This window comes from Drosophila subpulchrella, chromosome X (assembly GCF_014743375.2).
Source record: "Drosophila subpulchrella strain 33 F10 #4 breed RU33 chromosome X, RU_Dsub_v1.1 Primary Assembly, whole genome shotgun sequence".
NCBI lineage: Eukaryota > Metazoa > Arthropoda > Insecta > Diptera > Drosophilidae > Drosophila > Drosophila subpulchrella.
In genome coordinates, this window is record NC_050613.1 from 17,065,738 (window position 1) to 17,088,790 (window position 23,053).

General features: G+C 40.1%; 6 protein-coding genes across 8 annotated transcripts; 4 read left to right on the forward strand and 2 right to left on the reverse strand.

Moving 5' to 3' along the window:
• Window positions 1-111: 111 nt before the first annotated feature.
• LOC119557920 (proteasome subunit alpha type-7-1) lies at window positions 112-1,401 on the forward strand. Its single transcript, XM_037870928.1, has 3 exons — window positions 112-317; window positions 402-631; window positions 699-1,401. Exons 1-3 carry the CDS (start codon window positions 216-218, stop codon window positions 1,114-1,116), a joined length of 750 nt encoding a protein of 249 aa, XP_037726856.1. The 5' UTR covers window positions 112-215; the 3' UTR covers window positions 1,117-1,401.
• Window positions 1,402-2,426: 1,025 nt separating this feature from the next.
• Window positions 2,427-10,137, forward strand: LOC119556444 (ethanolamine kinase). The gene is made up of 5 exons (XM_037868678.1): window positions 2,427-2,605; window positions 5,288-5,657; window positions 7,985-8,550; window positions 8,625-9,074; window positions 9,502-10,137. Exons 2-5 carry the CDS (start codon window positions 5,289-5,291, stop codon window positions 9,581-9,583), a joined length of 1,467 nt encoding a protein of 488 aa, XP_037724606.1. The 5' UTR covers window positions 2,427-2,605; window position 5,288; the 3' UTR covers window positions 9,584-10,137.
• A 467-nt stretch (window positions 10,138-10,604) lies between these two features.
• Window positions 10,605-13,181, reverse strand: LOC119556483 (vesicle transport protein GOT1B). The gene is made up of 5 exons (XM_037868737.1): window positions 13,022-13,181; window positions 12,871-12,962; window positions 12,625-12,803; window positions 11,836-11,917; window positions 10,605-10,792 (listed from the first exon to the last, which is right to left on the reverse strand). Exons 1-5 carry the CDS (start codon window positions 13,044-13,046, stop codon window positions 10,748-10,750), a joined length of 423 nt encoding a protein of 140 aa, XP_037724665.1. The 5' UTR covers window positions 13,047-13,181; the 3' UTR covers window positions 10,605-10,747.
• LOC119556484 (cytochrome b-c1 complex subunit 7) lies at window positions 10,951-11,644 on the forward strand. Its single transcript, XM_037868739.1, has 3 exons — window positions 10,951-11,101; window positions 11,223-11,270; window positions 11,334-11,644. The coding sequence occupies exons 1-3, from the start codon at window positions 11,062-11,064 to the stop codon at window positions 11,579-11,581; spliced, it is 336 nt and encodes a 111-aa protein (XP_037724667.1). The 5' UTR covers window positions 10,951-11,061; the 3' UTR covers window positions 11,582-11,644.
• Window positions 13,182-13,423: 242 nt separating the features above from the next.
• Window positions 13,424-18,611, forward strand: LOC119556481 (RNA-binding protein cabeza). Of its 3 annotated transcripts, XM_037868734.1 has the most exons (7): window positions 13,424-13,583; window positions 13,670-13,804; window positions 13,871-13,976; window positions 15,679-15,713; window positions 16,600-16,760; window positions 16,840-17,315; window positions 18,008-18,611. In XM_037868734.1, exons 1-7 carry the CDS (start codon window positions 13,577-13,579, stop codon window positions 18,327-18,329), a joined length of 1,242 nt encoding a protein of 413 aa, XP_037724662.1. In that variant the 5' UTR covers window positions 13,424-13,576; the 3' UTR covers window positions 18,330-18,611. The 3 variants fall into 3 exon arrangements, with proteins under 3 accessions (XP_037724662.1, XP_037724663.1, XP_037724664.1); XM_037868735.1 differs by lacking the exon at window positions 15,679-15,713; XM_037868736.1 differs by lacking the exons at window positions 15,679-15,713; window positions 18,008-18,611 and having other exon boundaries at window positions 16,840-16,981.
• Window positions 18,612-20,333: 1,722 nt separating this feature from the next.
• LOC119557792 (endoplasmic reticulum resident protein 44) lies at window positions 20,334-23,040 on the reverse strand. The gene is made up of 7 exons (XM_037870695.1): window positions 22,772-23,040; window positions 22,473-22,557; window positions 21,656-21,747; window positions 21,170-21,563; window positions 20,841-21,107; window positions 20,581-20,779; window positions 20,334-20,514 (listed from the first exon to the last, which is right to left on the reverse strand). The coding sequence occupies exons 1-7, from the start codon at window positions 22,832-22,834 to the stop codon at window positions 20,370-20,372; spliced, it is 1,245 nt and encodes a 414-aa protein (XP_037726623.1). The 5' UTR covers window positions 22,835-23,040; the 3' UTR covers window positions 20,334-20,369.
• Window positions 23,041-23,053: the final 13 nt, after the last annotated feature.

Consider the following 23,053-nt stretch of genomic DNA (forward strand, 5'->3'; position numbering starts at 1 on the left):
TTATTTTTAAGCGATAGTTTTGCCTGACCATCACCGATGTCACGGTATTTGCGGAACCGCAAACAGTATTTTTTTGGTATTATTCGACGCGCTCGTGCTGCGGTCACACCCGGCATTTCCTCAAAAAAGCATCATCATTGCCTGCGAAGACGACAGGGGAAAAGCTAAAGAGTTGATATTCCGCAAATACCTCTGCTGTTAAACAAATCGCCAAGATGTCCTCGCGCTACGATCGAGCTGTAACCATATTCTCGCCGGACGGCCATCTCCTGCAGGTCGAATACGCCCAAGAGGCCGTGCGCAAGGGATCCACAGCGGTAAGTCCAGTCGCAGTCCCCCAAATTTTTCGCAAACAATTGCCGGACCAAATGAGACAAGCCTGAACATGTCCAACCTTGCAGGTCGGAGTTCGCGGTGCCAACTGCGTGGTCCTCGGCGTGGAGAAGAAGTCGGTGGCCAAGCTGCAGGAGGATCGCACCGTGCGCAAGATTTGCATGCTCGACCACCACGTTGTGATGGCCTTTGCCGGTCTCACGGCCGATGCCCGCATCCTGATAAATCGCGCCCAGGTCGAGTGCCAGAGTCATCGCCTGAATGTCGAGGATCCGGTGACCCTTGAGTACATAACCAGGTGAGGATTGCAATAGGTAGTTCTACCCCCACAGCCTTACTATATGGTATGGGTTCTCTTCTCGCAGATACATTGCCCAGCTGAAGCAGAAGTACACGCAGAGCAATGGCCGCCGTCCCTTCGGAATATCCTGCCTTATCGGCGGCTTCGATGCCGATGGCTCTGCACATCTCTTCCAGACCGAACCGTCCGGCATTTTCTACGAGTACAAGGCGAATGCCACCGGGCGTTCGGCGAAGGTGGTGCGCGAGTTCTTCGAGAAGGCCTACCGCGAGGAGGAGGTGGCCACCGAGCGTGGTGCCGTCAAGCTGGCCATTCGCGCCCTCCTCGAGGTCGCCCAGTCGGGTCAGAACAATCTGGAGGTGGCCATTATGGAGAATGGTGTGCCGCTGAAAATGCTGGACAGCAAAGTCATCGCCGAGTACGTTAAGATCATCGAGAAGGAGAAGGAGGAGGAGCTGGAGAAGAAGAAACAGAAGAAGTAACACACAGCTGGCTCACTTGTTCGGTGGAAGGCCTTCGCATTGAAACGTTTTCCAAATTTATCCTGCGACAGAATGGTTTCGCCCTCACATAATGTCTGCTCGTTAGGGCAGATGGATTTGACTTGGAAAACGCTTCAACTCCCAGCTTCGGTTGACCGAATGCACACTTTTTTTAATTATCCATTTTCTATACTTCGGATCTTTGTATAATGGTATGAAACTGTTTGATTTGTATAAAATACATGCGTCATCATACATTAAACGGAAATTCTGTTGGATATTTAAGCTTTATTCTTGTAATTGGGGTGGTATTTTACATAAAATATGAACCATGGCTGTTCTAAATAGAACAGCGCTCTCCGATTTTTTGATTTGGGAGAAATAAAACAAGTTTTTTAGGGTACAATATTTTACGCAAAATAGGGTGACGCTGCATTTTAAGGACAGCCCTTCTTTACCACAAACTAGTTTCAAAGAAAACAAATATTATATTGATTGCAAATACATCAAAACAAATATAGTTTTCAAACAATTTTAATGCGATTTATAAATTTTATGGACAATATACCAAATTCTTAAGTTTTTCTGAAGGAAAATTAGACACTGAACTAAGAATATATAAACAGTCCTGAAAATGTAGATTTAAGATTTGCATTTTAAATTTAAATAACATTTAAAGTTGGCGGGCTTTTGGTAATCGTATTATTACCCAAATTTTAAAAACCCAATGTTGATAAATTCACATTAGTTATGATTAATAAAGTCAAACTAGCTTATCAAACATTTTCCCTGGGAAAGTTCTTATTTCTACTTCTTTATCATAACATTTCGGCAAGATTTTCCGCTGGAAAAGCAGCAATTACTGAAGGTCTGGCAACACTGTATTAACAATATTTTTCCATACAATTTTCCGGGAAATCCCTTAATGGGACAGCTTTTGGGTGGGGACTGTAGTATTTTGTTTTTTGATCAAAATCGGAAAGCTAAGGAAAATGTCCAGAATACCGGTCTGACAGTCTGGCAACACTGTTTTTGCCGGATAGGGTCCCAAAATCAAATAGGCCCCATCATACATGTACAAATAGTAATACCCCTAAAAACTCATCAATTTTATGGGAAAAATATATAGAAACTCGTGGTTTCCCAACATTTCTGTTAGAAAATCGCTGAATATTAGCAATCGACAAGCGTTAGTGATGTGTCGAAAACATCGATAGTCGCCGCAGAACATCGATGGCACCCAGCATGTTGGAAGACACCGCTATCGATGCATCGATGGGCCCATCGATTTTGCGTTACTCCACCTCTAGTTCGGCAACTATATCCCCAAGTCGGAACCGAATCGCTTACATCGCCCGCCGTTCGTTCCCAGTCAAATTTGTGTGTTGTGTGCGCCAATTTCAGCGGGGGCCAAAATCAATAATCTGGTTGTGTGATTTTCGCGGCTTTTTTTTTGTGTTTTCTTTTAAAAAACAATCAATACCCGAAGGTAACGTGTGTAGACCACTAACAATCCATCTCAGTGTGCGTTTGCATTCGTTGACGCTTGACATATTGGTACACATTTTATTATTATTTTACCTTGTTTGTCGTTTCCAAAAAAATAAATTGCATGTTCGCATCGAATCGAATTCAAACTGAATCGGAATCTGTATCAGAATCAGAATCAGAATCAGAACCAAACCGAATCGAAAACGGAATGGGTTATACGGGGAGCTCCTCGCACCGGGTTCTGAAAAAGGATTGTGGGCGGGGTGGGGTCGTGATAAAAGGGGGGGCAGAGGGTTCTTAACCCAGAACGCGCTAAAGGCCCACTTACACGAAGGGAATTTTTGATTTTCTTGACCTAAAAGGGGTTTTATGAAATAACTGGGTTAAATACAGACCCGGCATTTTAACGTATGTGCCAGTTTCAAACCTCAAGGGGGTTTTCCCACACCATATAGGCGTATATAGGTCCTACCAAAAACTGAGGTCGTGCAGAGGGGCCTTAACCACCAAATATGCACACACATATGCAGCCATTTCGCCTGCACGCACATATTGCCCCTGTGTAGGTAAACTTTAAACAGATTTTTGGCCTGGCTAAAAAACAGCGAAAACAGGCAAACAAACAAAAAAAAACAGCATGAAAGTGCGAAAAGGAAAAGATGTTAATATTAAAACACAACCGAAACGACTGTCGCGTGCAAGCGACCCGCCCACCTGTCTCTTTACGCCCCGGTTTTTCACCTGAGTTCCGATCGCACACACGCATGCACTTGCATATGTACAGACCGTAGGTACATATATGTATGTACGTACGTTTGCATTGCTCAACACATGATTTCCGTGGAGTACATATGTATATTCAAGTATTCACAAGATTAGCATTTAACGCCCTATTTATTTGTGCAAGAGTGTGGGTGCATTCCCTTGCTCCAGGAGCGGATTCAAGGGGGTTAGTTAGGGGTTCCACTAAGGGTTCCCCTTTATTCATTATAAAAAATAAATTATTTATTTTTTAGAATTTAATTAAAAAAGATTTAAAACCCCTAATTCCCGAGCCCCCTTTGGCTCCGCCCCTGCCCTCAAAGACGTTGGCTCAACACTCGACGATCTTATTGACTTATTTCGACCCCTTTGCCTTATCCCATACAATACCCCATCGTGTATTTCGAGTACAAACGTTTACGTGTACTTTCTGAACACTTACAGTAGAGGATAGATTTGTAGAACATGTTTTCTTTTTAAAACATTTTTTTAATTAGAGAAAAAACTTAAAACAATGTAGTTTTAATATTTCATACTCGTTTGGTATGCACAATTATCATAATTGATATGGTTATATAAAGTTGTCTAGACATGCATTCTTTTTCGAAATGAAATGAGCTATATAAACCTAAAAATAGATTTATATTATAACAAATTTCCAAATCAAAGGGAATCATTACCATTTTAAAAAGTACTACATCTCAAAATTTGATATTTGAATTGTTTTTTTATTTAATCATTTTAGTGTATTACAATTTGTAGTTAAATATACTTATACCTAGATTGCATATACAACAAACCAAACCACCTGATCACACGTAAAATGCATTAAAAGATAACCTTAAGATAAACATTTTCGGTTTAAAGTCAACAGTCATTTCTTTGATATAGTCAAAAAAGGAGACAAGATGATGGATCTAGACAGTAGATAAAGTCAACGATAAGGTCTGAAAAAATGGTAATCAAAAGCCGGTCATCAAACATACATATAGTACATACATCATAAGTACAATTGCATGGACTTGTAGTTATTATTTCATTATATATATGAATGATTATTTCAGCTATTTGATATGGGGGAGTATGGGTCATACTTTCAGTATCACAAATCATGTGAGAGTTGTATAAAAATGTTTATTATCTATAATCACGGTCAAAAACTTCCTATATTAAACAAAAAACCTGTTCACCCGTTCAAGGTCTAAAATTTACTACACACTAAACATCTATTAACAATTATTTGCTTTCAAAATGACCGGAAACAAGCAATTTGTCATATTTTGTAGCTTGAAAATGTGATCGTTAGCTCATTAAGTTTTTAGAAAAGTTCGTTGACTAAACTATTTCAAATGTTCTATTTATTGCCAGTTTTCATTTCTAACAACATTGTTTCCTATAGATATATAAATTATTAATTACCCACTACGATTCATTTAATAATTACATTAAAATTTCATGGTCCTTTCATGTTAGATGGTATATTATAGATTATATACATATTATTGAGCTGTCATAAGTCATGGGGCTTACAAGTAAGCGCTGTGAAGATGATATAACTAGAAGATTACAAGAGTTCCGCCTATTGTGGCTGGAAACCTGTGGTCTATTGGTTTCGGTGCAACAGCACATGCTAGATCTGCTGACTGGGTGCGGTCTTCTCCATCCAAAACTCTGGTTTCGGTGCGCATGAGTGAGAGGACATGGGCGTAGTATACTTACTGGATGTGCCCACTGGGGGGCAGTCCTTTGGCTGTGGGCTGGGTTCGGGTTTTCGGTTGGTTTTTGCATTCGGATTAGTTTTTAACGCTACCTACTACTTGCTACCTACTACCTACTCATTATACTTGCTGTTGTTATTGTCGTTCTATGTGTATGACCCGACCTGACACTTTCGTATTTCACATATATAATACAATAGAATGGGCACAGAAACCAAGAGCAACAGTTACACAGGACAGATTTCAACAAGTGGCGGCAACCCCAAAGTGATGAAAGATTCTTTATCCTTAGTTCGTCAGACGGTCAATCAGCAATCGCAATCGAACCAGGTCCAGAACCAATTGAATTCAAATTCAAATTCCCAATCGTATCCAAACGAGAGCGAAAACGAAAACGAGCACGAACTAAATTCGCGTGATATTCGAGCAAAACAGGAGGACAAATCGAGAAAAGAGGCGATTGTTCCCTTTGTCCCCGTATTTGTTGAAGAGGCCGACGTGATTCAAGGGGCCAAGGAACTGTTGAAGGTTATTCGACCGACCTGGGACCTCAGCCACGTCGAGTTTAAGGTAAAGTAAAGCTCATAAACCCAAAAATCACCCCCCTACAATATCATTACCCTCAAAAAATACAAACAAAAGAAAAATATTACAAAAAAATAAAAATAAAAACGCAAAATCAAAACCATCAATGTCATATATTCTCTACTCCATCAGATCAGGGTAGTTCGCAGATCGAAGATCGTTATCCGGCCCAAAATGATGATGATGACGATGATGTATGTTTCCTTATCATTTATTACGATCACTAACTGGTGTGCGGAACGGGGGATAGATACTCCATACTATAGTAGTTTGCTAACACAGTTTGAACAGGGTTATTGCACAACCAACCTTCCAATAGTAATTATATAATATATATATATATATATATACATCGTACTCGCTGCCGCCTTGATAATTGTAAATAGACTTTGTTATATCAATGGAGAGACCCATGGGATTGTTATTCGAAATTAACATTATTCACAATGGTGTGTGGTGTTGGTGTGTTAGGACTGCGAGAGTTACGAATTCTGAGTGGCGATACAGAGACCGAGACCGAGTCGCAGTAGAAACCAGTTTGCCAATCTAGCCCTCGACTCCGGTGGAAATAATTGCTCCCTGCAAATGGAGCACTTAAGGGGGTAGAAGGGGTGGCAGCCAAGAAATAGGCCTTCGTGCCAATTAGTCGGTGGTTCTAATGAAATCACACCTTTCCCATCTACAAGGCGACGCATACAGGTGCATTGACTCGAGTGTTTTCAGTTAATCATCAGTCCATATTTTACGGATGATCCATAAAACTGATACCCCTATATGTCCGTTTTTTTCCTTTTAAGGGGCTTGATTTTTGTTGTCCCGATTTGATAATGGTACAAAATATATGGCCTGTAGCTTTTTGTAATCTTTATTTCACTGGAAGTGGGGCGTTCTTGCCTTATCGGAACCCACTCGTACGCCTTGACCTCACTATCTGTATACTTCACTGTATGCATGACGTTTAATTGGTGTACACAGCTTGTACGTATGTTACTTATCATAATCAGCTTATAACAGCTCCATTCTGAATTGTTGAACGTTGAATCTTGGCTAATCGTTGGTAGGTTGAGGAATGTGGCTCATCCTTCAAGTAGGTATTGGTAATAATACGTAAAAAAAAAGTTGATATAGTCAAAGCTGTTTTTTAAATGTTAGATATTATAGGTTGGTATATTAAAACCTGGTATTTTTTTATACTAAACGGATACCTAGACATAAAGCATTCTTAAGAAAGAACAAAGCTTTGGGATAGAGTTGTTTTTTGGCGCCAGTCAGTCGTCCTCCATATCATAAAATTAGAATAAAAGCAGTAGTAAAATGCCCCGACTATGATACATTCCAAATTCTTGTTAAGGAAAGGGAAACTAAGCTGATTCAGCATGGACCTTGCCGTCATAGGCACAACTTCTCAACAATAAACAGCAAATATTGGGTGTTTTTAAAGTCGGTTGACTATTTATATATATATCCCATAACGTAAATTGTTTTTCTTAACAACTGCAGGTATAAAAACTTATTAACTTATTAGTTCCAACGATAGTACACCAAAAACAGGGTTACTCATGTGCTCGACTTTTATTAGTGCCAGCCGTGCTATATAATCTGAAGTTGATTGATAGTACTCAAGGGTTGATAGCTCAGAACTATTGATTATTATTTATTACAGCCCCATAAGATATAACCAAGTCTGGTTAGCTTAACCCAATTGTTTTCTTAGATTAAAAAGATTATAAGTTAACACTTTTTTTCCTTTTAATCGTACAATGTACAAGAAACCTACGCATTATTCCTACATTTTTCCACTTCCATCAGCTTACTTTGAATATTCTCAATTTGAATTGTTTAATATTCCTTTATCTTATCTGTGTCTGTGTTTTTCATTATAAAACGCACCGTATACGTATGTTTCAATACGAAGGGGGTCTTGACGAGACGCTTAGCACGCAAATAGCTGGTGTCAAAAAGTTTATCACCCATGTGCTTCCATTCATTTATATATGTAAATGTATATATATATGTATTTATTAACGTACATAAGAAGCATGTGGAGTTGATAAGAAAGGTGCCGTAAGCCCTTTACTGTAGCTATTGAGCCTGCGGCTTAATGAATGAATTCCAGAAATAGTTCCATTGAATGCTACTAATAAACCTTTCCACAGCAATTGGTAATAGGTGATGCAACCATTTTACGCACATAATCAAAGCACACAAATCACGTAGCCTCAACTGACTAGTAATTATTAGTCCTAACCCATCCAATTAATCAATATTCTTTTTACTTGGTATTAACGAGGTTATACCTTTGCTAATTCTAGAGTTTTACCGATGGAATCACAAACAAACTGGTCGGATGTTTCCACAAAGAGATCTCCAAATTGAGAGATGAGAACGGCGGATCGTATATACCCATCAAGACCCAGGGTCTGTCGCCAGTTCAGTCGGAGGATCCAGTCATCATCGAGAAGGACGATGATCAGTTCACAGACGAGCTGGCAACTGACGACGGTACACCTGTACAGTACTCCGATAACGTAGTGCTCGTGAGGATATATGGTAACAAAACGGACCTACTGATAGATCGCAAGGCGGAGACGCAAAACTTTCTTCTACTGCATACGTACGGCCTAGCGCCATCGCTGTATGCGACGTTCAAGAACGGCCTCGTCTACGAATACGTACCTGGAACCACCCTGAATACGGACAGTGTGCTCTGTCCAGAGATTTGGCCCTTGGTCGCCCGTCGCATGGCCGAGATGCATCGCAAGGTGAGGAAGCACGGGGAAAGTTCGGCGGCCAAACCAATGCCGATGATATGGAAGAAGACGCAGAGCTTTCTCGATTTAGTACCTGAACGTTTTAGTGATGCTGAAAAACACAAAAGGTACGATGATTCTTTGATCTATGATCTCTGATTATTTGAATGCTAACCATTCACCATTCCATCTTCATTTGCAGAGTGAAAGAAACGTTTCTACCTATCGGCCGCCTGCGCGAGGAGTTCAACAAGCTATATGAATACCTTGAGGCTCTGGACAGTCCGATTGTCTTCTCCCACAACGACCTTCTGCTGGGCAATGTCATCTACACACAGAGCCTGAAAACCGTCAACTTTATCGACTACGAGTATGCCGACTACAATTTCCAGGCCTTTGACATTGGCAATCACTTTGCGGAGATGTGCGGCGTGGATGAGGTCGACTACTCCCGCTACCCGAAGCGCGAATTCCAGCTAAAGTGGCTGAGGGTCTACCTAGAGGAGTACCTCCAGCGCAGCCACATTCAGAACGAGGAAGTGGAGCTGCTGTACGTCCAGGTCAATCAGTTTGCGCTGGCATCGCATATCTTCTGGACGGTGTGGTCCCTGTTGCAAGCTGAGCATTCCACTATCGATTTCGACTACGTTGGGTATGTATACGCCAATAACTAAGGACTAGATATAAAAAGGATCCAGGTCTTAACATTTAGAACCCTATTAATTAAATCTTCATGTGTCTCAGGAATTGGTAGATAGTTTTACTGAACTGAACCTCATCGGGATTTGAATATAGGATATATGTTTTTTGAAGAAATATAATTATACGTAAGCATCACAAATAACTTCATACGGACAGAATGATATGGCTACTGTTAATAGGGTCGAAAGTACAATTTAAGGTTATAAGAAACAATATAATGTTCATATTCATCAGTTTGAATAGGAACATGTATATTTCCAAGCACTTACACAAAGTTTTAAATCGACCTTACGATTCCTTAACCTATTTTATAGTACTAGCCTTTAGCCAATAAGTACTAATGCTGAATTTTCGACTCTCTTTCGCCCCCTATATAGCTACGCATTTCTTCGTTACAATGAATACTTGGCTCGAAAGGACGAGTTTTTGTCATTGACTGCAGCAAAGAACAATAAGTGATTTCTCTCTCCCGGCCACTCACCGCATTGGGAGTTACTTAATTATGTGCCCAGTGATATATGTATAAACTAAGGCTGGAACGGGTCTCAATGTTATACATATGTATATATATAACGTGTGTTCAGAAATCAGAAACAGAAACTAAAACCGAAAAAACAAACTTAAATTAGTGTCGTGTTCGTGCCAGCCTTAGTGTATGTACAGTGCTCACTCGATGCAGTGAACTATTGAAAACCAAAGGGTGCGCACTGAATCGAATTTGTTCACTATAACGAATCACAAAAACAAAAATAATAAACATATTTTTAAACAACACGTTTTCAAAAACACGCCGTTCTATTTTTTTTTAAGTTAAACAAAAATTTTTAAAATTTCTTGAATAAATTGTTCACTCTTACTAAAAGTTCACATAATCGAGTGTTCACTCTAAAGAGAGGGCACTGTATATATATATATAAAGAATTTGTATATGTTCTTTAATTTGTATAAATCGATATTTTGTAGTCATAAATAAAGCGAAGGTATGTACTTTAAAGTATAACCACTATCAATCATTTTATTGGAGGATTTACTGATAGCGGGAGCTTATCGCTAAAAATAGGGGAAATATTATTCTAATGAGAAGGATTTCCGCTTGGTGAACTCATAAATTATACAAATATTTTGAACTTGAGGCAAATGGCATTGACTGTTAAATGGATTAAGAGATATGTATGTTGTATTTTACTCTTGATAATACTTCCGATTTATTAAAATCCAGCTTTAAAAAAATATGAAGTTAGGAGGAAAAGACAAGTAAGTATATGTTTTATGTTCTAAGCACTTCATATTTGTTGTGCGGAAATTTTTTTTTTAAATATTTCAAAACGGTACGAACAACAAACTTATTTTTTTACAAATGGAATTGAATTTTAAAACGATTTTTGCGCGTGGTTCTTTAAAAAGAGTTTAAACACATTACTGAATTTAAATATGTCAAACTCCCCAACAGGAACTTCCCAAAACATTAAAAACATCATTATTCGGTTTGATAAACTACAAGTATTTTGTTTATGAAGGCAGATTTTTACATGGAGTTTAATGGGTTTACAAGAATTTCAATTGAATTTATTTACTTTATACAAAAGTCTTCATATATAACTATGGCAAACTGTACAGATGAGATTATACTGTAGTTCGGTTGCCGTCTCCTCCAAGTTTTTGAACGATCTGTATAAAAAAGAGAGGTTTAAATGTTAGAAAATAATTTTTTTAATTTCAAAAATTACAGAAGATGGTAAACGCAGTGAAAACGAGTTCTTTTTTAAAGCGATATATCGATAACAGCTAAATTCGAGAACCGATTTCGCCAACACAACCATATGTGAATCGATAGCATAGTGCGATAAGTCCGAGGCTCATCCCTAGCAATATAACCATACCTAAAATAAAAAGGCTGGAGGAATATCTCTTTCCTGACTTCTAATTTTACGTAAACCATGTCGAGCTATATTGCCAGGAAGGGACCCGCCGTTCTCTGTGAGTATTTGCTCCAAAAGAATGGACTGACACGCTCTAAATAATCAAAAACCCGTTGACGCAGTGCCTCGGATAGTGTGATTACGTAAATATAATACGCCAATTTTTTTTTGCCCCACAGCTAATCTCGGCAGATGGGCCTACAACCTGTCCGGATTCAACCAATACGGTAGGATAACTAAATAGACAAACGATTTCTAGCCGCTCACTATGGACCTACTTCATTTTACAGGATTACATCGGGATGATTGTCTGTATGAGAACGAGGACGTTAAGGAGGCCGTGCGCCGACTGCCCCGAAAGCTCTACGATGAGCGCAACTACCGCATCATGAGGGCCCTCCACCTGTCCATGACCAAGACGATCCTGCCCAAGGAGCAGTGGACCAAGTACGAGGAGGACGTCAAGTATCTGGAGCCGTATCTCAAGGAGGTCGAGAAGGAGCGCGAGGAGCGTGAGGACTGGGAAAAGATCCACTAAACTCTCCACTAAATCCCTCTTCTTTGGACTTGTAAATGTTGAAATACATAGCTTAGATAAATACCAAAGTTGGCTATGAAATCGAGACTCTGCGTGGTCGTTTGGGAATGTGGACCCCATCAGTTTATTCAATGGGTTTTTTTCTTCGCGTTCAAGCGAGATGATCTCGAAAAATTATTATGAGTTAGATGTATGACGATGGGTTACTTATGCACATGCTTCTTATATGAGGCTCCATGCTACGGCTCCCTTACCTTTTGCATAAATGGTAAATTTAACAGCGATCCCAAGACAGGCACGCGTCCCAGGAAATTGATGGCCACGGGGAAGAAGCCGCTGCAAAGATAGAATATAAACCATTAGGAGATCTTATAGGTTAAATGTTAATATTAAAACTAAGAGCCAATCATTGGGGAGAAACCTATACCTTGGGAGTTCACACTTCCCGCCTGAAACTTTTATATTGATTATAATTAATCATTTATAATCATAAAAAAGAGGTGCAGGTTGGATTGATGTCTCATGGAAAAGGTAAACGCTTGGCCAAATAAAAAGGTTGTCATTTTTGTAAATTTGATGTAGAGCTATTGTTATGACATTGTTTTTAGTTTATTATAAAGTAAAATAGAGTTAGGGTTTAGTTAACTTCTGTTGGCCTCAAAAGCACATTGTAGCAAAAAGAGCGAGATGTATGCTAATGGAGCGGTGATGCGTTTAGAAAATTTTACAGGGTTATATTAAGGTGATCACTGGATAAGTTTAAAGTTAGTGAGGACAGTAAAAGCGTGGTCTAAATGTTAATAAAAAAAATCATCTTATAGAAGACCGATGGACAATACTCACAAGATAGGCTTTAAGACTATTTAAAGGTCTAGTAAGTATCATACAAAAAAAAACCCTTGATATAAGGTGAAATAGCGAATATTGGAATAAGTTCCGGCGGTACAAGACCGCGCAAATGTGGACTATGACCGGTTAATCCGGATCAACTGGCCATGGTCATCCTACAAAACCAACCAAGACCAAGGCAATACTATACGAACCTGAACAGTGCGAAAAATCCATAGGATTCAATGATCATGCCGATGATGGGGAATCCCAGCAGGACGATGACGATGCCCCCGAAGAAGGCGGTGGTGCCTTTGACTTTGTGGCGTTGGAAGAAAAAGCGCAGGGTGCGCTCCACACCGATCACACAGCCGAGGCCCGATATGAATAGAATCTGCGGAATAGGACGGTTGCTATAATTACAGTCAGCTGGCAGGGATGGTATTATTAGTTATTATTACATTGCCTATGGCGAGCAAGCCTTTATCGAACAGCAGCAGCATGCCGAGGAACAGAAACGAGATGCCAAAACCAGCCAAGCCGATGCCAATTTCTGCGGGAAGATTTCGTTGAGCCAGTGCTTTGGTATTGCCCGCACTATGGGTTACTCACTCTGCAGATCTGTTATCTCGATCATGGTGTGTGCGGTTCTGCCTTAAATTGTGGTCGAATTGAATAAAAAAAAATCCACGTAAACACCAATTCAATTTCAAAGCACGAACAGCTGATTTGCACTCTCATTCAAAGTTTTAGTGCTAGCGAATGTAAACAATGTTAGCAGGGCTGCAAGCCAAACAGTGTTGTAAAGCGGGCAGTGAACTAATATACTAAAAACTTATATTTATAATTAATAACAATTAAATATAAATAATGTAGCGTAAAACAAAATTACTTGCACATTAAAAACAAGAAATTGCAGATGGCGTATGTTATTGTTCCATTTTCATGCATTCCACCACCCAACTATCGATAACGATAGCCCCTGCGATATTCACATATACCAGACCTAGTCGAGGCACATCCCTAACTGATTTTCACACGCCATTTTACAATAAAATTTGTGACGATCTGACGCTATATCATTCGGGACGTTTTGTGCGCAGCGAGTAATTGAAACTCCTGCATTTCTATCGATCGAAAAGAGTCTGTTCGCAGCGTTTATTTGTCATGGAACGTAAGTAGAAGAGCCTAAATCGCTAAAACTGTAGTATCATCGTGCAGAACACTGAACACTGAAACACCGAAATATGTGCACTCTAGGTGGCGGTTATGGTGGTGGTGCCGGACAGGGATATAATAATTTCGCTGTCCCCCCACCAAACTACCAACAAATGCCAAATAAAACGGGTAACTACAACGAGCCACCTCCGAACTACGGCAAACAAGGCGGCGGTGGTAAGGCGTGCAAATAACTATCGCCAATGCGAACGCAACTCCAATATCGACACATTTATGTTTAAGGTTATGATTCCGGTCATCGTGGTTCCGGCGGCGGCGGCAGCGGCGGCGGAGGCGGTGGAGGTGGAGGCGGCGGCTCATGGAACGACCGAGGAGGCAATTCCTACGGGTATGTTATTCACTTTTATCCATTTATTCGGTACAGTGTTATACTGAGAGGGATTCAAAAATCACGATTAGCGTTCCACGGAGGTTAAGAGTTTATAAGAAGTGTACGAATTTAAAAAAAAAAAAAAAAAAAAAAAAAAAACATTTATGAATCAATTCAGCATAATCGACGAAAAAGCCGAGCCAATTTCTCAAAAGCATAATGATAACCCGCTAAAGCAAAGGAAATGCATTCGTTGCACCACCCTGCATCAAAGTGTGAAATGGCTATTTGCAAGTCCAGCGAAATTCTTCGTTCTGACTGGTGGAAAACTCTTAAAATAGAAATTAACATCTCTTCAGCTGTTTTTGAAAAAGAATAACCGAAGTCTCTAATTTGGTCGTCTTATTATTTACACGGCATGACTGTATTTTTCATGTATGTATGTTTTTTCTTTGAAATCTGACTTAAAACATTAGAAACTGGTATTAAAAAAAATGGTTTTGACAATGCACATCTATGAAATGGTATAAATCGCCTTGGGTATACAAATAGGCGCTGCAACGAAGAAATAATCTAATGGTTTGACAGCCATGGTATATTGTGACGGTCGTCTTATGAAATCTATGATGAATTCAATGATTCTTGCATAGAGAATCGCGCCCATTACATTATTATCATTTTTCTTATACAACAAATAAAAAAAATATCCACCCCTGCGTAAACATTTTCAAAATGACACACTACAAGCATAAATATATACAAAAAAAAATGTGGGTCAAGAAATTATGAAAATAAAAACGAGAACAAACATAAGACAGAGTGTTTACAATGATATAACGATATAATAATTATAAAACGGTCAAATAAACGAAGAAATCTCCAAAACTTCAGCTAAACTTACAATTGGTCATATTAGAGCTCGAGTAAAAACAAGTAATATCATTACAAACGATATAAAATAAATACAAAATACGCATTTTGGAGTGATTGGTATGGTTCTGATTCTTTCTAATCATATTCAAGGTATTTACATTATTATATTTAAAATCATTCTGATTCTAAGATAGTAGATAAATAAGAGAAGGTAAACATTTTGAGTATAAGATAGAGCTCTGTACCTCTAATAAATTTAGTTCTAAGCTTTGTTTTTTAGTATTCCCCTTGAGATTTGTTTGTTGTTTATTTTTAATAGTATTAAGTTGAAACGTGATTTTATCTTCTTAACTTTAAGATGAATTAATGTTTTTTAAAACTTTTTTTTTTAATAGATAAGCACGTTAAAGAATGGTTTGATTATTAACAATGGTATTCGGGTATGAGGAACTTCCTGGACTTATTGATAAGGAACGAACATCTTCCGTCCCTTTCATTTCTGCGTCCCTTTTATTTGGAAAAATCGGTTTTTCAATAGTAAACTAGAAACGCTTAGAATAGAGATTTAAGACCAAATATGTATGCGTAGATTACGGTGTTCTCCCTGACAGTTTGATCAGTGATTGCCGCCCTTGATTCTGGATATTGAGATGGAAAATGACAATGGATATCCTCTGTTTTACCGTCGTCACTGACCGAACTGTGCCGGGTGCTCTCTAGATGGTATTAGATACCATATGGTCGAACAAGCAATATGTATTACAAGGGATCCTAGGCGTATACCTCACCATACTGCATTAAAACCAAAATCAAAGCATTAAATAAGTTATTCAATATCCTCTTTTAGAAATGGAGGCGCCAGCAAGGACAGCTACAACAAAGGTAAAAATAATGCAAATAATTGCAATCATATCGAGTAATGTATACCAATATTTTTCTACATATTGAACTTGAACCTAAAATCGAAATGAAAAAAAAAAAATTCAAATACAACCCAACCGATCAGATCCTGAAACAATATATAATTTTAAACCAACAAATAGAGAAAGAGAGGTTTTTGGAAAAAATCATAGAAAGAGTAAACAAAAATGTTCCCCTCCTGGTGGCATTCTTTGTGGGGTCTTTACCCATTATAATTCATAATCCCCGTCGAACAAGTGTATTTAGTGTACTTCAAACTCGTTGATCTTTGTTTGATCAATTATGGTTAACGACCGACTTGGTCTGCTAGGGGTTATTTAATATTAAATTCCTGTGAAATGTTGAGTGTACGTCCAGTTTAAAGCGTTATTACGAACTAAGGGTTCTCGTAAGGTGCATCGGTCGGGCTTACTCCTGGCAATTCGGGGTCACCTGTTTGTGTTTGATGTACCACCACCACCAGTTAGTCTGGCTTTGAAAGCTCGAAACCCGAAACTCGAAACCACCCATTCAAAGTGTCCCCCTTGTCTCTCCCCGAGTCGTCCACCCCCCACCCCAAAGGTTTTCGAATACATCTCGAAATTCTGGTTTCCCCAAACAAGTACTATCCTGGTTAAACAAATATTACGGAACAGCCAAGGTATAGGATTCGATATAATACACATATGGGCGTGTACTTCGACCTTCTTCACCTTCGTTGCGTTTTTTGGTGGTTGAAATCGAGGGGAAAAATTCTAAAAGAAATATAAAAAAAAGAAAATAAAGAATATAAAAAATAAATAGCAGTTCCATTCTAAGCTATTCCCTGCTTTGTCAGCCCGGTCTAATAGCCCATTCACCTTTGTAGGACCCGGCGGATACTCGGGTGGCGGTGGAGGAGGAGGAGGCGGTGGCTCCAGCAGCGGCGACATGATCACCCAGGAGGACACCATCTTTGTCTCCGGCATGGATCCATCTACCACAGAGCAGGATATTGAGACTCACTTTGGAGCCATTGGCATTATCAAGGTAAGTTGTTGGATATACTTCAACAGTTGGATATACTTCAACCTTTTAACCCATCTCCTTTCTCCATTGCACTTAACAGAAGGATAAGCGTACGATGAAGCCTAAGATTTGGCTGTACAAGAACAAGGAGACCGGCGCCTCCAAGGGAGAGGCCACTGTCACCTACGACGACACCAATGCGGCGCAGTCCGCCATCGAATGGTTCGATGGGCGAGATTTTAATGGAAATGCGATCAAGGTTTCGCTGGCCCAGCGCCAGAACAACTGGAACAAGGGCGGCGGCGGAGGTCGCGGTGGATTTGGCGGACGTCGAGGTGGAGGCGGCGGCGGCGGTGCTGGCGGCGGAGGAGGAGGAGGCGGCGGTGGTGGCCGCTTTGATCGCGGAGGCGGTGGTGGCGGCAACGGAGGCGGCGGCGGCGGACGCTTCGACCGCGGAGGTGGCGGAGGAGGCGGCGGCGGAGCTGGCGGCGGTGGCAATGTGCAACCACGTGACGGCGACTGGAAGTGCAATAGCTGCAATAACACCAACTTCGCCTGGCGCAATGAGTGCAATCGGTAAGTCGAACTAGGATCTTAACATTTGAATTCTCATCTACTTAAATATTGTTATACTACAAAGAAAGTCAAGACCCGCGAGACTCAAAGAAAATCCTCAGAAATAATATATCTCAATTGTTTGACCATTATTATATTTTAAAACAGTTTATTTATTTTAAATTCATAATTCTTGTGCCTACCTAGAATTCATGCCTAAAACTTTCATAACTTTGAAAATCAAGACCCACGATATATCTTAACTTCTTTAACATAATTATATTCCGAGGAAAATTACTTAATCATTTATAATACCATAGTTTGTTCTATTACTTATGACTAGACAAGTATTTTAACATAGTTTAAATTACCTAGTATTCATGCCTAAAACCGCTTTATAACTTAAAAAGTCAAGACCCACAAGACTCAAAGGAAATCCCTAGAAATAATATACATATCTCAACTATTCGAACATTGTTTTATACCAAAGAATTTACTTTTTGTCGCATTACTTATGATAGGAAAACTATTTAAACATAGATTGAACTGTACGAAACCGTTTTATAACAATGCGGGTCGAGACCCACGAGACTCGAAATAATTTCTTGGAAGCAATTGTTCTTGATAAGAAATTTTATTGAGTCTCTGGGGAACTAACATTTTTACAATCACTAGTAGATTTCGATTGTAATCTGAATTTGTATTGTTTTTAGTTGCAAGACTCCCAAAGGCGACGATGAGGGTTCCAGCGGCGGTGGTGGTGGAGGTGGCTACGGCGGTGGCGGCGGCGGCGGAGGCTACGACCGTGGAGATCGCGGATCCGGCGGCGGCGGCGGTGGATACCAGAACCGAGATCGCGGAGGCAACTCGCAAGGAGGCGGCGGCGGCGGTGGCTACTCCCGCTTCAATGACAACGGAGGAGGAGGCGGCGGCGGCGGAGGACGTGGTGGCGGCCGGGGAGGAGGCGGTGGCAACCGTCGCGACGGCGGTGGACCCATGAGGAACGACGGAGGCATGCGCTCCAGACCATACTAAGCGCGCTGTATAGCATGGCACCTATTTTTTCACATTACGTATTAATTGTAGCGAGTACTCTTTTAAATGTACTTTTAAATTTACCAGTCAGAGCTAATTATAAATACCAACACACATCTTCATTTTAACCGACTTCTGGACAACACGGACCCGGTTAGCGCTCGATTTGACTGAACTTATATTATGTAATCTAATTTAACGATTGTAATTGTAACATGGTACATACGAATAAAATATATATATATATAACTCATATATATATATATACATTAAATCCGAAAAGAGATCTAAATACTATTATTAATGGCTGTGGGACTCGGAGTCGAAAGATTTCAATTTTCAAATACAAGACATTTTCTGGGCAGCGGACGGTAGCGGTATTACTAACCATGCCAAAGCCTGTTTAACTGAAAGGTTATCATAACCTTTAAAATAATAATAAGATAGGTATAATTTTCAGTATTTAGTTGGGTATTGATCAATAAAATCTATTTTAATTTACACTGAAATAAAATCCAAAAATATGGGCGCCAAACTTGCGCTGGGCAGGAATCTCTAGAATCTACATGCTTTTTTTTTTTTTTTTTTTTTTACTATAACAAATTTATTTATTTAACGTTGATCAGCCAACTTAATGGCTATAAAACGTTGTCTACGAAGAGGAAAAATTAACATGGAAACATAACAGAAAAGGAGATTAACAATATTTACAATAATTGAACAATTTCATTGCTGTAGGACTCGAGAGACCTGACGTCCTCTTGTCCAGAGATCACCGGGGTGCCTTCGCTTTAGTCTTCTTCTCGTTGAGATTCGTTTTGCCAGGGATGCTGCTAGGTGGTTCGTGTGGGCTTGTAGACGGTCGTTGTAACGGCTTGAGTGCATGTTAATCTGCTCTCGCACCGAGGGGATGTGAAGGTCGCAAGCCAGGACATCGTTCCTTACGTACCAAGGCGCATCCGCAATCGTACGTAGCGCCCGGTTTTGAATTCTTTGGACCCTCAAGACATTTGAGTCTGAAGCGGTACCCCATATTTGTATGCAATACGTGAATGAAGGAACCACTATCGACCTGTACAGCAACATCTTGTTGCTAAGGCTGAGCTCACTTTTACCTTTAAGCATCCAATTTAGTTTCCGCAGCTTGGAGCGACATGTTGCTGTAATTTTGGTTATGTGCTGCCTCCACGTAAGACGTTTGTCCAAAATCAAGCCCAAGTACTGAGCCTGGGCTGATTGCGGTATGAGTGTGTCATGTAATTTCACTCTGGGGAGAATTTTACTTCTAAGAGAGAAGTTGCAGTGCTGAGACTTATTTCCGTTTATCGAGATGTTCCATCGATTCGTCCATTCTACATGCTAAGTCTCAAATTTGTAGCTTTTATAGTTTTTGAGATCTCAACGTTTATACGGACAAGGCTGGATTGACTCGGCTAGTGATCCTGATCAAGAACATATGTACATACATACCTACTATATAGGGTCGAAAAAGCCTATTACACATTTTCCGACGAATCTAATATACCCTTTTTTTTCAAGAGTATCGGTTATAATTAAAGGTATAATGCAGAAATGTTCTTTGAGTAATAATCTATGTTGCGTGTACATTTTATCATCCTACCTTTAATATACAGAGGTTGGAGTCTGATAGCTTTGCTGGAACCCATAAGGCACTTGATAACTTAAAAAGCGTTTATCTCGAAATGCTATTTTTATTGAGATATGTCACTGTTCTAGTAAGTGAGCGACATGTTTATTATCAACAATAGTCGACAGTACTCCTAAAACATCATTAATTTTCTTGAAAAACATGTGGGGAATTCAACATGGGAAGTCGAAGAAATCGTTGAATGCCAAAATGATTCATCCATCAACTGTTTTTGCAATAACAAAGGTCGGAAAAAATCCAGACTTTTTATTTTTAGATTTACGTTAAACACAATCGAAGTTTCGCCTTTCTGCTTACGTTTTGACTGGATGAAAGGCTGTTTATTACATTTTTTATATTGTTTTCTTTTATTTTAAATGTACATAATTATATTACAGTTCATCTTTTTCTAGCAGGGTGTAGCGATGCTTGGAGGGGCCAAGTTCCTTGAATTTTGACTCTGGAGGGGACGTACCTTTGCCGGTCTGTGGGTCAGGTTCTATATCATTTGAGGGATCCGGCCCGTAATGAAACTCCCTGGAAAGTAAACAAAAAATGGTTAGGATTCGTTCTAATGTAGTAATATAGCTGGAGTTTTGTTACCTGTGCAGCTTGCCGCTGTAGAGATCCTGAAGGAACTGCTTTAGCTTTCCTGGGGAGTACATGTCGCTGAAGTGGGGGAACAGATACATGTGCTTGAACGAGTCGATGGCAATCAGTGGCAAGTCATCTTCGGATTTCCCCAGATGGTGCAGAGGATGCGCAAATCGCTTGCCATCAGCGGTCAAAAAGTTGACGTTCTCTGTGGGGTTTTACAAACGTATAATAAGGATTTGTTAACCAGAAAATCTCAACCATCTTACGTTTCTCATCCAGCAATTGACGCTCAATGATCGACTTGTAATCCTTGATCGAGTTAAGATCGTCTGGGCGATGGAAGAGGATAAGGAACGGCAGTCCCTCCTCAGTAAGTTCCTCAGCATTCTCAAAGGTAATTTCTCGTACCAGTGGCACACACTTCTCCTGGATCCAAATTTTAAGTTCATCGAAATTTTGCAGTGTGCCAGTGTAGGTCTCATCGTTTTCGTGAGACAGGGCCACATCGGGTCTAAATACTATGATGGGTGTGCCTGAAACGAACGTAATGTTACTATAAAAACAGAAAGAAAGCGTAGTTTAAGCTGGTTTTTACCAGGAGGATGCATGGCCTGGGCGGCATCACCGAAGCCCACGTGGAACTGGCAGTCCTCCTTTAAATTCGTGGCCACCTTGCGGAAAATATCGTATTCGGGCTGGTCCCTACGATCGAAATAGCCCAGGATGAGGCGCTTCTTGGAGTCCAGATTCTCCAGATCCTTCAGGGACTTGAACTCCTGGATGGGATCCTCCAGCTGCTTCTTGACGAACTCGAGGAAGGCATCTGCCGAACGCTGGCCTCGGTACTCCCGTTTGCTGAGCTGTCCATTACGGACTATTTTCAAAGTCGGATACTTGTTTATGTGGAAGCGGGATGCGATGGCCGTCTCCTTGTCGCAATCCACCTTTCCTAGCACCACCTTACCAGCCTCTGGGAACTCTTCTTTAATCTGCAAAAAAGAAGAGATAAATGATTGTCGTGTGTTTAATCATTTTAAAGATGGGTAAGATATATCACTACCGATCCATTTGGTCTACTCACCTTATCTGCAGCTTCAGCGAATATAGGTGCTAAAATATTACTAAACCGACACCACTCCGCATAAAAATTAAGGAAAACCAATTCATTAGACGCTGGAAGAAACAAGGCGTGTTTAATGTTATCAGCACCAAATTGTGTATGAAATGGTATGTGTATTCCCAGAGTGGCAAACTAAAAGCGATTGTGTTCATAACAATAAATATAAAGTGAGTACTTTGAATTTTCTAAAAATAATATTATTTTTATACATTTTGTAAATAAAATATATTTTTTAATATAAAAAATTTAATAAAAAGAACAAGTTTTAAGATGTGGTTAATTATAGTGTAGTACCACTGTAAAATCTAGTACTTAGAAAACCGTAACAAGAACGCAAATCGAATTTGTGTAAAACGAAAGATAATAGCGGAAAGACTAGATGTCATAAAAAAAAACTAGAAATAAACCCAAAAGAAATCGAGCATGGGATAATTAAAACTTTTTATTGGCTTAAGATATCCCTAATATGTAGAAAGCCAAACTTGGGATCTAAAATGAACCGCTCTCTGATGGGTGATATTTTGGCGGAACGAAGGAACTCAGACCAAAATGGATGATAAACCCTACTAATCTCTCAATTTTATTCAGCAGCCGGATCAACTGCCTCAGAAGATCCGTAAAATAGGTCTAAAACGCAATTTACCACGTTGGCAGTGCCGATTTGGACGAGCCACTGACTTTGTTTAGTGACACGTCAATGGGGTAAGTGGCTTAATTGACTTGGGATGTGGGATTGTTGGGATGGGTTTGGTGCGTTCATATCGGATTGGTCTCTCACCTAGGGTCATATCGATATTATCACTGGTCATGGGCACTGCCCCGGCGGATTCTGCCGGCTGTATGTGCTGGAGGAGCTGTATAATCTGGAATTTCAATAAGGACAACAGTTCCGGTTAGTTGAGAAGCATTGCGATGGGAGTTTGCCAAAGATGGAGGCAAAAAGCCGGCCTCTGTGACATTTTCAAGCGAAAAAAAAAAACATGCCCCGCTGATTCAGCGGGGGGGATTCGCAATCCCAGCCGGAACCAGAAACAGCTAGAGAATCACAACCAGACAGAACAGAACACGTCGACTCACCGCAACTAGGGCCGCACAGGGCCCAAGCTTTCCGATTCCGATTCTCGCTCCAACCATCATCATTCTGGCACAATTCTGATGGGCGGCGTGCTGTGGGCAGAGTGGAGTGGGTGTGGATTTGCGTGCACCGGCGGAAAGTCCAAGCGATCGGTTCAATTTCAGTTACACATCAGCTGGAATGGAATGCAAACGTACGCACAATAAAAAAGTTTTAACAATTTCGTTGATTTTATCGGCTGGCCAGTGTTGGTTAGTCTCGCAAAGCACACTATTGCATTTTAT

What these genes read in the sequence shown, in the direction of transcription:
- LOC119557920 (XM_037870928.1), top strand. Translation starts at nt 216, where the DNA reads ATGTCCTCGCGCTACGATCGAGCTGTAACCATATTCTCGCCGGACGGC. An exon ending in TGCGCAAGGGATCCACAGCG is followed by an intron (nt 318 to 401) that starts GTAAGTCCAGTC and finishes CCAACCTTGCAG; the next exon opens with GTCGGAGTTCGCGGTGCCAA. An exon ending in ACCCTTGAGTACATAACCAG is followed by an intron (nt 632 to 698) that starts GTGAGGATTGCA and finishes CTCTTCTCGCAG; the next exon opens with ATACATTGCCCAGCTGAAGC.
- LOC119556444 (XM_037868678.1), top strand. Translation starts at nt 5,289, where the DNA reads ATGGGCACAGAAACCAAGAGCAACAGTTACACAGGACAGATTTCAACA. An exon ending in GATGCTGAAAAACACAAAAG is followed by an intron (nt 8,551 to 8,624) that starts GTACGATGATTC and finishes CTTCATTTGCAG; the next exon opens with AGTGAAAGAAACGTTTCTAC. An exon ending in ATCGATTTCGACTACGTTGG is followed by an intron (nt 9,075 to 9,501) that starts GTATGTATACGC and finishes CCCCCTATATAG; the next exon opens with CTACGCATTTCTTCGTTACA.
- LOC119556484 (XM_037868739.1), top strand. Translation starts at nt 11,062, where the DNA reads ATGTCGAGCTATATTGCCAGGAAGGGACCCGCCGTTCTCT. An exon ending in GAAGGGACCCGCCGTTCTCT is followed by an intron (nt 11,102 to 11,222) that starts GTGAGTATTTGC and finishes TTTGCCCCACAG; the next exon opens with CTAATCTCGGCAGATGGGCC. An exon ending in GTCCGGATTCAACCAATACG is followed by an intron (nt 11,271 to 11,333) that starts GTAGGATAACTA and finishes TTCATTTTACAG; the next exon opens with GATTACATCGGGATGATTGT.
- LOC119556483 (XM_037868737.1), bottom strand. Translation starts at nt 13,046, where the DNA reads ATGATCGAGATAACAGATCTGCAGA. An exon ending in CGAGATAACAGATCTGCAGA is followed by an intron (nt 12,963 to 13,021) that starts GTGAGTAACCCA and finishes ATCTTCCCGCAG; the next exon opens with AAATTGGCATCGGCTTGGCT. An exon ending in ATTTACCATTTATGCAAAAG is followed by an intron (nt 10,793 to 11,835) that starts GTAAGGGAGCCG and finishes TTTTTTATACAG; the next exon opens with ATCGTTCAAAAACTTGGAGG.
- LOC119556481 (XM_037868734.1), top strand. An exon ending in CGAGGAGGCAATTCCTACGG is followed by an intron (nt 13,977 to 15,678) that starts GTATGTTATTCA and finishes ATCCTCTTTTAG; the next exon opens with AAATGGAGGCGCCAGCAAGG. An exon ending in CAAGGACAGCTACAACAAAG is followed by an intron (nt 15,714 to 16,599) that starts GTAAAAATAATG and finishes TCACCTTTGTAG; the next exon opens with GACCCGGCGGATACTCGGGT.
- LOC119557792 (XM_037870695.1), bottom strand. Translation starts at nt 22,834, where the DNA reads ATGATGATGGTTGGAGCGAGAATCGGAATCGGAAAGCTTGGGCCCTGT. An exon ending in TCGCTGAAGCTGCAGATAAG is followed by an intron (nt 21,564 to 21,655) that starts GTGAGTAGACCA and finishes TCTTTTTTGCAG; the next exon opens with ATTAAAGAAGAGTTCCCAGA. An exon ending in TACAGCGGCAAGCTGCACAG is followed by an intron (nt 20,515 to 20,580) that starts GTAACAAAACTC and finishes TTTACTTTCCAG; the next exon opens with GGAGTTTCATTACGGGCCGG.